The following is a 16,827-nucleotide window of genomic DNA, read 5'->3' on the forward strand; positions in this document are numbered from 1 at the left end:
TCTTAAACTGTTCTTTGCGCCACCCTCCCATTTTTGGTGACCGAGCCTTTATGAAGGCAATAATTCAAGATTGACCCCCCAAATAATTGGTTTCCTCTTCTCAGTCACACAGCCAAAAGGATTTATTCGGAGCCAAAGACGCATAATTCTAGTGTTCCAATGTAGTGCTAGAATTAATAGTGTGTGAAATTTTTGCCGCATGCAACTAATACCAACTAATGCTATTAAAGCAGTATGTTTTGTCAGGATTAAAAAGAAATATTTTGAATGGGCTGGGATTCACCACAGTCTGAATTTCTGCCCTTGAATTAACCATGCCACACCTTATTAATTGTGGCAAAGATGCCATCAACACAGTCAGATGACACTCCTGAACTTCTTGCTCCCCTCTGCCTCAGCAACTATATGGTTTTAGATGCATGATTTATTGTCTAACATCTTGTTGCCAGAGAAACTAGCTCAGTTCACAAAGGCAAGGCATGATTCAGCTCCATATATTAATTTTCTTTTACAACTTCATGGTTTCTCAATTCATCTTGAATTGAGCATGAATATTGGTAAATTATAAGCAGAACATTTAGGGACATGATTAAAAGAAGCTTGGTGAGTTTCTAGTTCCTTGGAACATTTCTAAGAATTTATTTAAATAATGTGAACAATGTAATACAACAGTTAAGTATCAGGGGGAAAATATTGACGGAGCAGAGAATCGATCTATGATGACTTTTTTTTTTTTTTGTAATTTACACACTAGAATAATAATTTACTTCGTTTTTTGGAAAAAAAAAATGGTAAGAGTAAGGGCTGTAGTCGCACTTCTACAGTATTTCAAATGCTCCACAGTATCCTTCAAGTAAATTATTTGACTTACGATTTTTCAACTGGAACCATGAAATTTTGAGCAGCTAGCCATAAAATTAAACATCAAGTCCAGTTGCTGTTACTTATACAATTTATTCAATATACTTTCCAAAGGTTTTATCAACTACTACCTCATATAAAATATCTATTTTTATTTTAGACATTCAAGATCTACTCTTTTTCAATATTATGCACTAATTTATTTGAAGCATTGACTTTAAAACTATGTAAACACAAATTTTATTTGCATTATTCAGCTATTCCACATTCCTAGCTCTATGTGGGACAGAACTAATATAAGATCTTAAATTAATTTTATTTAGATTTTCATTTGGTATTCACGTATGTAAATAAAAATATGTAGCTAATGCCTTTTAATAATCTTTAATATTCAAACAAAATTGCATGAATGGAATTGATTATTATAGAACTATATTTTCAGAGTCCCCCAAAATAAAATAAATCTCTCTCACTAACCTTTAGTTTCAATAGCAGAGATTTACCTATGGCAAAAGTAATCAAGTCAATAGTTAATTTCCCAGATCATCTGTATGTGTCCCAACACATAAAACTTCTTTTTTAACTCTCATTAAATTCACACCAAGGTACCATAAAAATGAAAGCGAATGTAATTCATATACAGATACCAAATGACTTATTTATTTAACTTCAAGTAAAGAGAGTGAAATTTAATTTTTAATTAACATTTATAAAAAGAAAAATTATGTCTGGAAAGTAATTTTTAAGCAGATATTGCAAATCCTAGTAAGGTAATGTTTAATGTAAAATTTAAACATCATCTTAGTATTTTTGAAATATGAATGATGAGCACAGCTTTTTAAAAAAAATGCCATTCAAGATATAATTGAAAATGAAAATTTAGCTAGAGAGTGAGAAGGCTACATAATATAAGAGAAAAAATTATGACTATGGCTGATGTAGCAATGTGTCTAATTTGTCAGATAATGACCCCACCTGCAAGTATATTAAAGGTAGGAACTCATGACTTCTAGTTTCAGAAATAACAAGAGCTACCACACACAGAGGCAGGACTATGAAATATTATGGTCTTTTATCCTCATAAAAACCCTAAGAAATAGTATTCTGAACTTCATTGTATGGATGAGGCCATCAAGACATGAGGAAGTGAAGTGACTGACTGTAGCCACACAGATAACATTGGTAGAGCCTCTTAACCACTGCTATCCCTTCCACGTTGAGGCGACAGAACTAAATCCTTCACTTCCAAGGTATTAAGTCAACTCATGGGAATGCTTCTCTACAGGGAACCAGGAAGAAGCTATGGCTTTTGAAAATTATTGCTCCCCAACTAACTTCTAACCACCTTTAATTTAACCTCAACTCAAGCTATATCTTAACTTAACGATTCTTTCAAGAGAGCCAAGTGGCATCAATTTTACACAAGTGCAAACATGTAAAGTGATAGGAAACTGGTCTCCTGAAAGAATTATCAGTAGACTTGGAATTCCACTATAGTGGTGCACCATGCATTAAGCTGGCCTAAATGCCAAAATACATTCCAGCTACTGTAGAAACAAATTAAATTCTCGTATTTTGAATGATATATTGCCAATGCTGATGGCTTTTTGTCAAAGCCAATGTATAAATTAGGAAGAAAAGACAAAGTAAGACCAACACTAATACAGTTTAAAATTAATAACAATCCACAATGGAGCACAAGATAAAACTCAGCTGTATATTATCAAGGGAGCTTCACGTAAAGAAAGACCTTTCTGGTTTAGATCACCCAAGAACTTGGTCTTTAAATATCTTTAATTAGGTATTGGCGCTATTGTGGGAATAAGCATCGCTCTTAAGCTGGTGTTCCAGTCCCAATATGGAGTGTGATAAACTTCATGAGAACTGACTGTAGAAACATTTACCAAAGAGATTCAGCAGAACATTAATCCTATGAGATGCTTGACAAAGAGGTCCATTGTCAAAAAAAGAATGGAAAATGGCCCTAATCCATGTCCAACACATCAGTATCTGAGAAGTTCTGTAACAACAACAACAACAAAAAACCTAGCATCTTCCAAACATATTTGACCAGACGAGTTTTATCTCATTACACCTGTTAGTATTCCAATGAATTCACTTGGAGAAATGCTGTGTTACCGTTTTTTAGAGTATTCTCTGTCCCTGAGAGGAAATAAAGTGACTCGTCACAGGGTTACACCCATTTATGGTTAACAGTGATCAACAAATTCTTCCAGCACCACTGGTCCTAACCTGAAATCGGTAATACAAATTAAAATGTCAAGAAACATCTGGATGATGAAGGACCAAGAGGCACAGAGAAAATGTCTTGGTGAGTGAAGCTGAAAGGTGAATTCTGATCTGTGAGAACTAATGATCCTGTTTCACAACTAAACACGAACAAATAATTTTGCTTAGTTTGGTTAATCCATCGCCTCGAAATTGCTATAGACATTAATCTCAGCAGTCTTAGAAAATTTCATTTCTGTCATTAAAAAATATGGGTAAAGTAGCAAATATTTTACTACATTATTTTGCCTTTTAATTGCCACTTTTTATGTAAGATCAACACTATTTCTTCAGGTACTTGAAATTTCACGTTTTAGACTGCTAAGAATGTTGTGTTCACATTCAGAAAAGAGGAAAAAAAAAAACAACTATGGCGAGAGTATTCTTTTATCCCTGAACATACCCACTTTGTGTCAGATATCATACCCAAAGTCTGCCATGTAGGATTTCACGTTTTTATGGTAAACCGAATAAATGTAATAATTTTCAACCATTTCCCATTCAAAGATGATAAAAGCAAAATTCTCAGAAGAAACTAGCACATACTCTTAAGTTCCTTCCACCCCACTGAGCAGCCTCACAAACCAATATCATGATATCACACTTTATGGCTGAGAAAGCCATTTCAGGTATGTATGTTTCTTAATTGTGTCAATAACTCCATAAATATTACCTCCCCTTCTGCAGAATTTTTCTCTTGTTACGTCATGTGTCAAATCACATTCCAGTTTTTTCTGCTGTTGGACCAGGTGTCAAATTGTGTGCCAACTTACTTTAGAACCTGATCTTCAAAAAGAAAACAATTTAAGTTATATAAATGCTTAATTATCTATCAGACTCACTGAGTGCTAAGAAGTAGAAATTGAAAAGTGAACCAAAGGCAGATAGTTAAGTAGCCGTGAGTGACCTCCCAAAGTGTCCAACATTAAAATTTGTGTCTAGTTACAAACCATAATCCAACTCACGAGACAACCCTAGCCAGCAGGAATTATCATTGCACCAAGAAACTAAGAAACCTTCCCAGGATCTCTCAGTTAATATGTGCACTGGGATTTGAATCTGGGTCTCTTTGACCCCAAACCTTGTTCTTCCATTTCAAAATACATTTCAGATTTTGCTGCCATGGCTTTGTAAGGCAGAGAAATATGTCAACACGTTCTTAACTGAAAGCAAATTGCTCTACAATTATTTTGATGGTTGGGAAAATCTATTTAACTGCTTGCAAATCCAGATAGTTTTAAAAAAAAGAACAGTAAGTCTTAGTGCAATGGATTACTGATGGCCCTCTGTGGGCAGGTGTTTGGCTGCAAAGATAAATATGCTTCAACTTCATTTTTGTACAGTTAATATATAAAAAATAGATTTTCATGGGTAAGTATAAATACCAGAACTACAAGGTATAAATCTCTCATTCTGAAGCGATCCATAGTAGAGCATGGAATTTCGCTGTAAATTGGTAACTCTATCTTGCTTTTGCTACTACAATATATCACATGAGCATCAGTGATACATTTTATTTCTTACTAAAATTCACTCTGATGATGGCTAAAATGTATGCGAGGTATACAACAGATGTGAAAGTTGTATTGTTTTATATGCATTTTTATCACTGAGTCCTTGCAGCAACCAGATAAGCTAAACATGGAGATTATTTCCATAAATTCAGGTGGGGAAACTAAGTCTCAGAGATGCAGAAGAACTAGCTGAGTTACAGCTAGTTATTGGCTTTGAGTCTTGGCCATCTGACCTCAGGGCTTATGAACTTAATGACTACAAGTTATTAAGCATTCACAATGCACAAGGACACTTGTTGGGTGGTCTGATGTATGAAAAAATGAGCACAAATGTGCTAGTAATAAGAAAAAACAACATATTCTGAAATAAAGGCACTTTTTAAAAGCCATAAGCCTATTTCTGAAATGATTCCCACTACCCATTTTATCCACTTTGACAATCTTATGATTATAAAGAAAAAAAATCTATTTATATTAGATCACATTTGAAATAATCCTACAGTACCACTCCCTATAAAGAAGGAAATCATAAACTTGGTTTTATAATGTAATAAGGAAATAGTATCATAAACTGAATTGTGTCCCCACAGAATTCATATGTTGAAGTCCTAATCTCCAGTATTTCAGAATGTGACTGTATTCGGGGGGCTAAGGTCTTTAAAGAGGTAATTAAGTTAAAACGAAGCTGTGAGGATAGGCCCTAATCCAATACCACTGCTGTCCTTAAAACAAGAGGAAATTAGGACATTGATCAGTACAGACAAGACCATGTGAGGACAAAGAAGGAAGCCAGCTATCCAGAAGCCAAGATGACGGATCACAGAAGAAAATAACCTTGCTGTTACCTTGATCCGTTCTAGTCTCCAGAACTGTGAGGAAATAAATTTCTATTATTTTAAGCCACCTAGTCTGTGGTACTTTGTTAAGGCAGTGGGAGGAGATTAATACAAACACCATGACGCACTTTATGTTAACTAAACCCAATCAAGTTCAAGGAAACTGTACTAAAAACCAGTCTTTTTGACAAGCAAATACTGTAGGAAAATTCTCAATACCTTACTGCACAAAATCCCTATTTAAAAAAAAAAAGAAACTATCCATTTAAACTGGTGCTTTTCCCTTGGAGTAATGGTTCTCAAAACTTTGCTAAACACAGGAATCTCTGGGGAACTCTAAAGAAAACATTGGTGCTCGAGTCCCACACCAGACATTTTGATTTAATTGATCTGGGTGTGACCTGCACATCAAGATTTTAAAAGCTCCCCAAGTACTACTCATATCTCTACATTAGAACCCAAGATTAAAAACCCTTTAGAGGGAGGTTCACAATGCAGAATTAATTTATGAAATAAATATCAGATATATCCACAAGATGGCGTATCATTGCATTTGTAAGAACTAAAATTGAGAAACATTTTCAAAATGCAACTCTATACCATCACATGTAGAACAAATTGGGTTTAGACTGAAATTATACCAGGTAGGAGCAATGGCAAAATGAGTCACAGCTTTCTGAAAAGACCTGAGGTTTAGATAACTCATGTTACTAATCCTGTCTTCAACAAGGGGTCCTCTCTAAGCAAAATGAGAATGTTCATGGCTGCCATGCCCTTGGCCTGCTATTACCTCTGGGCAGAACTGTGGTCCCCCATTCCCTCTCCATAACCCTTCAGGGACCTCATGAACTCTTCGGCAGCAGGGTCCTAAGACACTTGCTATTATAAAAAAATATAGAATCTTTATTCAGCCACACACATGTTTAGTTAGTTGTACTTCACAGATGGATATACATATATACTGCTCAAATTCAATTCTTGATAAGAGACATACTCTTCTCAAATTTGGGAATTTACACCAACATCCCAGAAAAGACTTAGCCTCTCTGTGATTGCTTGAAAAGAAGTAAAAAGCTTTTAACCATTAGAAAAGATATTCTATACTTTAATGGTAGCTTTTAAAATCTTCCCTTGTTCACTATTGAATGACCATGAAGATGAGGGGCAGCTGGAAGAGGCAGAAGCGTTTTAATGCAAATAGATACCTATACCTCCCTCAGCATCCTGATATTTCTGCTACCAAATCTCTGACTAGTTATATAAAGGTTTTTGTTTCCAAGGAAACCAAACCACTGACATCTATGGAATTTAATGAACATAAGAAAGGAACCATGCCATATAATTTACATCTGGAGGTAAATGTGACTTGCTGTCAAAATCATTACACACACACAGATAATTCTGTGAAATTTTAAGCTCTACTTTTCTCCATTTAGTAAAGATGTAAATAAATACTTTTATGGAAACAGGATGACAACAAACAAACAAAAACTCTTGCAACATGTCAGGTAAATTAAGAAATAGGTGGAACCAAGAACATGGGTCAAAGTTAGAGCTCCTTGGCGATTGAGAGAAAAAGAAGAAACCTTTATTTTGTTGTATAAAGGGTTTTCTTCTTCCCTCAACTTCAAATATCTGCATCACATTTTTATGACTGTGGCTTCACACAATGGTGGAATCTTTACAAAGTCAGGGAAATAGCTTATAATCAGCAAAGGGGGACAATAAATAAAACACTCATTTCAACTCCCGGCCTCATGGATGATTCATTGAAACCACTGTTGTAGAACATCCAAATAACAGCTCATTATGAGATTTATATATTGGCATCCAGATCCTATGATGAGCTATTTGGGATTTGACAACCCTTAAATAAATAGCCTATTTTGGATATTAGCAGGAAATGCTGTGGATATAGGGGAAAAATTAAAGCATATATAAAATGGTATCTTCAATAAAATTAAAAGTGTACAAAAGTGAGAAAAAAAAGCCAGAAGGAAATTCCACCATTTTACCTAGCTGACTACTCCCTCCTTCTTGAAATACTTTTTTAGATATCCAGAAAATACTCTCTTCTGATTCTTCTCCCTCCTCACTGGTTGCTCCTTCTGTCTTTTCCTTTTTTTATTGTGGTAAAATATGCATGCCATTAACTTTACCATCTTAATGATTTTCAAGTATACAGGTTACTGACATTAGGTAATATTCATTGTTGTGTTATGCAACCATCAACCACCATTCATCTCCAGAACTTTTTAATTTTGTCAAACTGAAACTCTGTACCCATTAAATAATAACTTCCCATTCTCCTCTTCTCTCCTCCCAGTCCCTGGAAACTGCCATTCTACTTTCTGGCTCTATGGATTTGCCTACTCTAGTTACCTCATATAAGTGGAATCCTATAATATGTGTCCTTTTGTGTCTGGCTTATTTCACTTAACATAATGTCTTCAAAGTTTATCCATGTTAGAGCCTGTGTCAGAATTTCATTCCTTTTTAAGGTTGAATAATTATCCATTGTGTGTGTGTGTGTGTGTGTGTGTGTGTGTGGTGTGTGGCATGTGTGTGTTTGTGTTTATGTGTACCATATTTTGTATATCCATTCATCTAGCGTTGGACATGTTGGTTGTCTTCACCTTTTGGCTATTTTGAATAATGTCACTGTGAACACTGGTGTACAAATATCTGTTTGAAGCCTCTGCTTTCTTTTTTCTTTTCTTTTTTTTTTTTTAAGATTTTATTTATTTATTTGAGAGAGAGAGCCCAAGAGGAGGTAGGGTCAGAGGGAGAAGCAGACTCCCTGCCAAGCAGGGAGCCCGATGTGGGACTCGATCCCCGGACTCCAGGATCATGGCCTGAGCCGAAGGCAGTCGCTCAACCAACTGAGCCACCCGGCCACCCTGAAGCCTCTGCTTTCAATTCTCTTGGGTATATACCATTCTCAATCTCTTTCCTGGCTCTTTTTTATCTTTTCGAAGTTTAAATGCTGGAGGTCCCAGGGCTCAGGTTATCAGTCCTTTTCCTTCTATACCTATATTCCATAAGAGACCTCACTTAGTTTTGAGATTTAAATATTCACTTACAACTCCATGGCCAACCTTGCCCCTGAACACCAATATATCCAAATAGGTCATCATCAGATAGAAGTCAAATAGGCACCTCAAACTTTAACTATCCAAAAACCCAACTCTGAGTTTTTCTGATTAAATGTGTTTCTTCCTCCCCAACTTAGGACATGGCAACTCAATTCTTCCACTTTCCCAGGTCAAAACACTAAGCATTGTTCTTGATTCCTTTTTTCATACCTCACATCCAATGCATTCACAAATTCTGTGGTGCTACCTTCCAATTCAGATTCTGACTTTTTTTTCCCATTAGCTCTACACCTCTCAGTCAAAATCATCATCAACACTGCCCCGGATATTTGCAATAGCCATTTGGTTGGCATCCCTTCTTCTTCCTTTTTCTTCCTTTCTTTTCTATGGTCTATGCTCCATGAAGTGAGTGGTCAGTGATGTTTTTAAAAGCAAAATCAGATCTTATCACTACTCTGCTCAGAACTTTCAGATCCCTTCTTAGGTCTCTCAGAAGAAAAAACCACAGTCATTAGCATGGTTTACAAGGCCAAAATAATATGCCCCTGGCTACTTCCCGGACTTTATCATCCTTTCTGTCTTGCACTCTACTGTAACCAACTGGCTTCTTCGCTACTCCTCAAATATATCAAGCATGTTCCCACTTCAGGGCCTTTACTCTTGCTCTGCCCTCTGCCCGGAATGCTGCTTCGTTTCTTAATTAATGTCTCCGTTCATATCACCTCATCTTGTCAATAGAACTTACTCCATTATGACTCTGGAAAGCAGCAAGTACTCTACCACTCATGGTCAATGGTCTCTATCACTCATTGTCAATGGTCTCTGCCCTGCTTTGGGTGTCTCAGTAACTTATCTGTTACCTGTTTCCCCCACCCAGTGAGATGCTGGAGTCTGCTTGTAGGGCTAGACACTGTGGTGTATATTGCTTTACAAATCCGCATTTAAAGACTTTAGAAGCCATCATTTTTATTTAGGGATTAGGAAAACAAAAGCTGATCAATTTTTAAAATTTCATTTTACTGTAATCTATCTTACATGATTCTAATGATACTATAAGCCACACAGAATTACTGTACTCTAGATATATACGAGGAACTTGTATTCCAATTAACATTACACATCTGAAATAAACTGTACTTTATCAATAGAATGAGTTGGTTAATTGTCAGCTAAGTACGTGGAGCAGTTTTCTTTGGACGACACACAATTTGAAAATAAGATGAAAGAAATATTTTTCAATGGTATTGCTACAAGTATTATTGAGAGTGAATGTCAGCAACGGTTTTCATGTTGGAAACCTGGAACAGCTTCCATAATCACAGGGTCTCTATGGAGTCCAAAGCAATGCTACAATTGCTTTCAAGAAGCCATGTGCAAAATTTCACATAAATCTTTCTTCTTTTCTTTTATTTTTGTTTGCATTGCACCTTACCTTGGTTAGAATGTGACCTGTTTTTTTTTACTAAATTCATCTGATTTTCTACAACCAAGGTAAATAGTTTTAGGGCATGCAAACTTCTCAACATTAGGTTTATAATCTGTAAGATGGTGTGCCTTGGCTTGATTAACTTCCCATTTTTTTTTTAAACAGTTATTTATTTATTTATTTATTTATTTACTTATTTATTTATTTGAGAGAGATAGAGAGCACAAGTCAGCGAGGGGCAGAGGGAGAGAATCTCCAGCAGACTCCCCACTGAGAACAGAGCCCAACACGATCCACCACTAATAGATCCCAGGACCCTGAGATAGTGACCTGGGCTGAAACCAAGAGTCGGATGCTTAACCGACTGAGCCACCCAGGTGCCACAACTTCTCATTTTAAAAATTGGAATCAAGGGTTAACCCAACTTACACACCTAAATTCCTGTGCCCCCCCGGCCCCATTTCATAGATGAGAAAGTAGAGGGACAGACAAAAACGTGTTACTGGCAGAACTGGCATCCAAACCCACATCTTCGTCTACTTTTCAGTACACCTACAGATGGAATACGCCCTAAGAATCCTGAGGATAAAGAAACTGTCTTTTGTGTGTGTGTTTATTCTTTTTCTTATTTTATTATGTTAATCACCATACATTACATCATTAGTTTTTGATGTAGTGTTCCATGATTCATTGTTTGCATATAACACCCAGTGCTCCATTCAATACGTGCCCTCTTTAATACCCATCACCAGGCTAACCCATCCCCCCACCCCCCTCCCCTCTAGAACCCTCAGTTTGTTTCTCAGAGTCCATAGTCTCTCATGGTTCGTCTCCCCCTCCGATTTCCCCACCTTCATTTTTCCCTTCCTACTATCTTCTTCTTTTTTTTTTTTTTAAACATATAATGTATTATTTGAGAAACTATCTTTTCAGTAGCATTTTTTGAAAACTTTCTGATGTGGCCCATAGTAAAAAAAATACACTTCATGTTGGGATCCAGAACATACATTCACATGCACAAAAGAAGTTTCACAAAACAACTTGCTCTGCATAAGATGCTGATATTTTTCATTCTAGTCAGATCTATTTCATTTTATTAATGCTGTACATGAGCCACGAAATTGATCTGCTTGGGTGAGGAACCACCACTAATAGATCAGAAACCACAGTGATAAACCCTCTTTTTAAAAGTAAAGCTCGGGCGCCTGGGTGGCTCAGTCGTTAAGCGTCTGCCTTTGGCTCAGGTCATGATCCCAGGGTCCTGGGACCCAGTCCCACATCGGGCTCCCTCCTCGGGGGGAAGCCTGCTTCTCCCTCTCCCACTCCCCCTGCTTGTGTTCCTGCTCTCGCTGTCTCTGTCAAATAAAAAAAAATAAATAAAAATAAAAGTAAAGCTCATTTTTTTTTTCTTAAAGATTCTATTTACCTATTTGAGAGAGAGAGAATGAGAGAGAGAGTGAGCATGAGAGGGGGAAGGGTCAGAGGGAGAAGCAGACTCCCTGCCGAGCAGGGAGCCTGATGTGGGACTCGATCCCGGGACTCCAGGATCATGACCTGAGCCGAAGGCAGTCGCTTAACCAACTGAGCCACCCAGGTGCCCAAAAGTAAAGCTCATTTTGAAATGAAGACCGAGAGAATATGTGTACTTAGCACATGCAAGATGCATATCCCATAGCACTTTGCCTCTATGTGCCCTTTATAAGCCTGGGAGGGAGGCAGAGAGAGAGGGAAGAAGGAAACATAAACACCTTTTAGATTTCAAAGGATAAGATTTTTTTTCTCTTTTACTTTTTTACATGTGGATAAAAATCTTCCAATTTCTCTCCAGTGAGAAATTTTGAAACTGATAACTAGAACAAAGGCTGCATACAGAAAAGCCAATCTGGAATTTCATATACTGTGTTCGGAGTCGACATTTAAAATTCGTTAATGGGCAACACATAGAAGATTTTCCATTTCTTATAAATGTTATTTCCAATCACAGCAGGCATAGGAAACAGTTCATCTTCAGCTAGATCGTGAATTTTTATGTAATGAGATGCTGTGAAAAACAAAAATAATACCAATACACAGATAAATATTTGCAGGGGGTGCCTGAGTATTTTGATAAATAATATCTGCTCCACACATGTTCTTCCTTCCTTTACGGTCTATAAAGCCCCCAGAATGTCTTCCATTAAATCTGTCTTCATGTTACATTGCCCACCCATCCGGAGTTTCCATGCTTCTCTCACTCCATAGTGATTATCTTGACACTTTTTAATCTTATGCTCTGGGTCCTGCTGCTTTTATTCAAGCCAACACAATGGTCTCCTCTTACTTATCCCCACCCCCACCCCATCCCCGCCCCCGGGGCCATTCGCCTCCTTCTACAAGGTGGTTATATTCAGGAAGCTGGTCTCTCTTTTGATTCCCCTATCCAACTGCTGCTACTTGGGGAAGCCTGGAGCTGCAAGCAGAGGATGGCCACAAATGGGATCCTGAGGATGGAAGAAAAACCGCTTCCAGAACCTTGGAAGCCAGACTGGCAAGAGAAAGAAATACATATTCCCTGGTGACAGTTTTTGAGGAGGTGTGTGAGCCTTCACCTGGACCCTACACTTCCATTGGCATTTTCAATGCATTCCAATCATTTCTAATAACTTTTTTTTATTTATCCAGTTTGAGCTGGGATTTTCTTTTGCAACTGAAAGACTTTTAAACTGATAGTAATATCACCTTCTTTCGTGTATGTCAAACCACAAAGCCCCTTTTGGCCAAGCCTGTCCCCCAATCTCTCTTTAAAACATAAACTTTTCCACATTAAGAGAACTAAAAACTGACTTCCTGTGAATCTGATGGAAATTTTTAATAATAATAAATACAAAAATAACAATAGCACCAATAACAGTGGCTAATATTTAGCAAGTGCTTATTAAATAGCAGTGATAAGTTAAGGCAGCGGTGCTCAGATTTTGCTGCAAATCTTCTTTTCAAAAGCCCTTTTCAAAAATCTACACTACACTTGGAACACCAGAATCTTTGGGGGTAGGAAACAGGCATCATCGGTTTTTAAAGCTCTCCAGGTGATTCCACAGCAGTCAAATTTGAGAACTCCTCTGCTAAAGATTTGCTAATGAATTTTCATTCAGTCCTTATGGCAATGATATGAAGTGCCCATTCATTCTTCTTCTTCTTCTTCTTATTATTATAATTACTGTTATTGTTGTCATTATTATGATCACCATGTCGCCCATGAGGACGCCTGATGCAACAGAACCCGGTTTTTTAAAATACTAAAGTCAACTGAAGTTCTTGAACACCAGCAAGGAACGGAAAGGAAAGAAGCCAAGAACATTGATAATCCACAGAGAAAGCAATCTTTGGTGGAAAAAAAAACAAAAACAAAAACGGTAAAAGCCAGAGTATTCTGAGTGCACACGTCTGTCCTTAAGAAAAGTATTTTAGGATCTAATAGTGGTTTATCAGCTGAGCACAGAACAGACCTTGGTTCTGTTCCTTTATCGTCATTCAATAGACATGTATCCCATGGCATCCATAAATGAAACACTGAACTGATAAGCAGGCTGGGTCCTGCAATGAAGGAGAGAGACAGAAGCCCCAGAGCTGACTTGGCCTCTGATGCTTGCAGACAAAGGGGGTCTGACAGCGTGTAGGCAGCAGTTTTAACCAATATTGATCATGAAATTTCAAGTTAGGTCAATACACTTGCATTAAAAGGCAAACTTTAGGGCGCCTGGGTGGCTCAGTTGGTTAAGCGACTGCCTTCGGCTCAGGTCATGGTCCTGGAGTCCCGGGATCGAGTCCCACATCGGGCTCCCTGCTCAGCGGGGAGTCTGCTTCTCCCTCTGACCCTCCCCCCCTCATGCTCTCTCTCTCTCATTCTCTCTCTCTCAAATAAATAAATAAAATTAAAAAAAAAAGGCAAACTTTATGACTATGTTATCAATAAAGTTCTTGGAACTAACAGGCTCCCGTGAAACTTGGCTGGAACGCTTTGGGGGAAAGAAGAAGAAAATTTCTTTCCCACACTAAAAACTGAACAATTCTGAATCACCAGTGAAGCATTAATAATGACAAGCTTGCTGCAAAATTAAAAGACCAAACAACTGCAATTCTATTATATTACAAAGAGGTGAAGGCAAATAAAAGACTTTGCCCATGAAAACACTTAGAGAAACCTTTGCGAAGTAATTCGGATTTTTCTATCTTTTCATTTTTCACATTTTCCTATCAATGGGCTTAACTCCTACAGCAGTAAAGGCAGTATTTGGGTGTTTTTCCATGGCAGAATTTGCCAACAACTATTGCACTGTTACATATCTGAAGAATAATCATTCTAGGTGATTTTTTTTCTCTTTCTGCCTCTCCACAGCAACAGATCATTTTTAACGTCAAGGAAAGTATTTTGACTTTTAAAGAATAAAACAAAAGTTGCAGGCAGATACTCAAATAGAAAATCGCTAGTTTTATATCAATTATGGTAAGAGGCAGGAGTTCCTGAATGGCACCTGTACTTCCCTATTTGACAATATTATCTTTGCTAGAAAGGAAGTATTTAGAATACTAAGATTTAAATACAATAAGGAGTAGTTTCCCACTTTCATGACAAGTCAACACACTCTGTTACTAGACTCCACCAGAGAATCTAAGTTAAAAAAAATGTATGTATGTTCTTTATTCAACATTTTTAAACAATCTTCAAAAAATAAATAAACTGCAAACACTGCTTTGAATATGTCTGCAGTAAGTTTTTCAAGCGAAAATGAATTGATGGGCCACACAACTGATCCAATCCCAAAGTTCTGCAGATCTTCACTAGTGACATTTATAGAAGAACTTCAGAGCCTTTGGCTTCATGGATGGAATGATGGCAGTTGCAAAGTATTAGAACTACAATTCTAATTATACTGTAATTATTCATCATGTCTAAAGGTTAGTTCATGTATGAATAGGAGGTTCAAGGAAGGTTTCAAGTAATTTCAAGCACATCTTAACTATTGAGAATTACCCAGCATCTCTAGCATTGTGATATATTTTTCAAACAAAACCAAAATTAGAGCACAGACAGCAAGCCCCCATGTCCAACTGCCTATATATTTACTCCCTGTTACCTTCTTTTAACAAAAGTGGGAATGTTTAAGGCATAGAGGCTTCTGGAAGGACTGGCTGTTTTATTGTGTTTTACAACATCGACAACAGAGAAACTTTTAGTTGGGGCAATTAATTGATACCATGACACAGCGAAACACTCAAAGCAACATCTGGTGTGGGCACAAGGCTCCACTTCCTACCTTGGGAGCTTTGGCATGCTTCCCACATCTGGCATCCTTGACAAGGCTGAGATCTAACAGCTCCGTCTCCTGGAAGGCAAAAATGTGAAATTGTTAAGCATCCACACAGATCTCTTTTCTTTGTCTTATATCATTGACATCACTTTTTAAAAAATAATGTTCTCTTGGGATCTGCCTGGAGATTTCTCTGCAGTTAGGATATTTTTTTTCTCTCACATCGTTTACCAGTGGAATTGGAATGGAAACAGCAAGATAGCTAACTGCTAACTGTTCGGTTTACTGTATGTTCTAAGACATTCTGAAAGTATAATGGGCATGGTTAGGGGCTCCAGTCTATACTATGAGCCATTCCTAAGTCATGATGAACTGGGCCTTCCTGTCCTGTAGTTGAAAAAATAATCCTGAGAGTCGGTCTTAGTGTGAGGATATGTGAATGGCATGGGGTTTTGGGGAAGAGGGGTGGAAGAGGTTCCCATCAGCTCACCTGGCCAAGGGAAAGAGATAAATCTGCCTCACCTACCTACCCCCTCCCCAGCCTTTAGCACACCTATCTTATGCCCCGATCTTTTCATTTATTCATGATATATTACTGAACACCTATAAAATGCAAGTTACTCTAGGATACAAGATACATACAATATGATAGTGCCTCTGGATGGACCTGCCATCAAACAGGGGAGTAAAGAAGTGTATATACATAAGACATGGGAGAATGTGCTCATGCCAACTTTAAAGTTAACTGCTATGGGGGTCAAAAGAGAAAAGAAAGTTGTTTCCCCAGGGTCCCAGAGAAAAGTCCTTGGAAGAGTCATTGAGCATGGAGAAGAGGAGTTGGAAGGCATAACATTGGCAAATCCAGATGAGAAAGGACTAGAGTTTTGGGCAGAGCCTTGAGGTATTCACAGCCTTTAGATGTTTAGAGATGGAGAACATTGCGGGTAGGGAGGAGGACAGGGATAGAGGGGCATCCGGGAGGAAGAAAGAGCACAGGGAAGATGTAATGGCACTGTGGGAAGGGATTCTCATGGGCAACATTCATTGTTCCATTCCTGGGGCACAGAACATATGAAGAAAAGTCATGGGAGATGATACTGGAAAGGGATACAGGCAAAAGGATGGAAACCCTGAGAGTCCATCTTAGAACACTGAGCCATGAGGTTTGTGACACCCACATCACCGAGGTATACAGTAGACCCTACATCAGTGAGATGGAACTGTACTGCAATGAACAGTTATCTTAAAGTGACTCCAGCCATCCATCCAACCCATGCTGATAACAAAAGAGTTGGATGCAGCCATCCTATCCCCTTCTCCTTGTAGGAGGCACTACATCATTATTCAGCTACTCAGACTCTCTGGACAGGAGTGGGTGTAATTTCTCATAGGTCTTAATGTCCCCAAGTTCTCGTAGCTGGGGTTCCCAGACAATTCCTTCAAACAGCTGCCACCAATTCCAAATGTTCTATGCAAAATGGTCTGATTCATTTCTTGCACCTAAGGTTGATCTCATGA

The 16,827-nt window shown here is 37.8% G+C and overlaps 1 protein-coding gene across 1 annotated transcript in view; it reads right to left on the reverse strand.

Moving 5' to 3' along the window:
* The window catches only part of PLCB1 (phospholipase C beta 1), a 679,194-nt gene that overhangs the window by 437,667 nt on the left and 224,700 nt on the right, over nucleotides 1-16,827 (reverse strand). Inside the window, exon 3 of the mRNA XM_021688914.1 lies at nucleotides 15,316-15,384. Coding sequence (XP_021544589.1) covers nucleotides 15,316-15,384 — 69 coding nt within the window. The remainder of the gene's footprint in view (nucleotides 1-15,315; nucleotides 15,385-16,827) is intronic.

This window comes from Neomonachus schauinslandi, chromosome 10 (assembly GCF_002201575.2).
Source record: "Neomonachus schauinslandi chromosome 10, ASM220157v2, whole genome shotgun sequence".
NCBI lineage: Eukaryota > Metazoa > Chordata > Mammalia > Carnivora > Phocidae > Neomonachus > Neomonachus schauinslandi.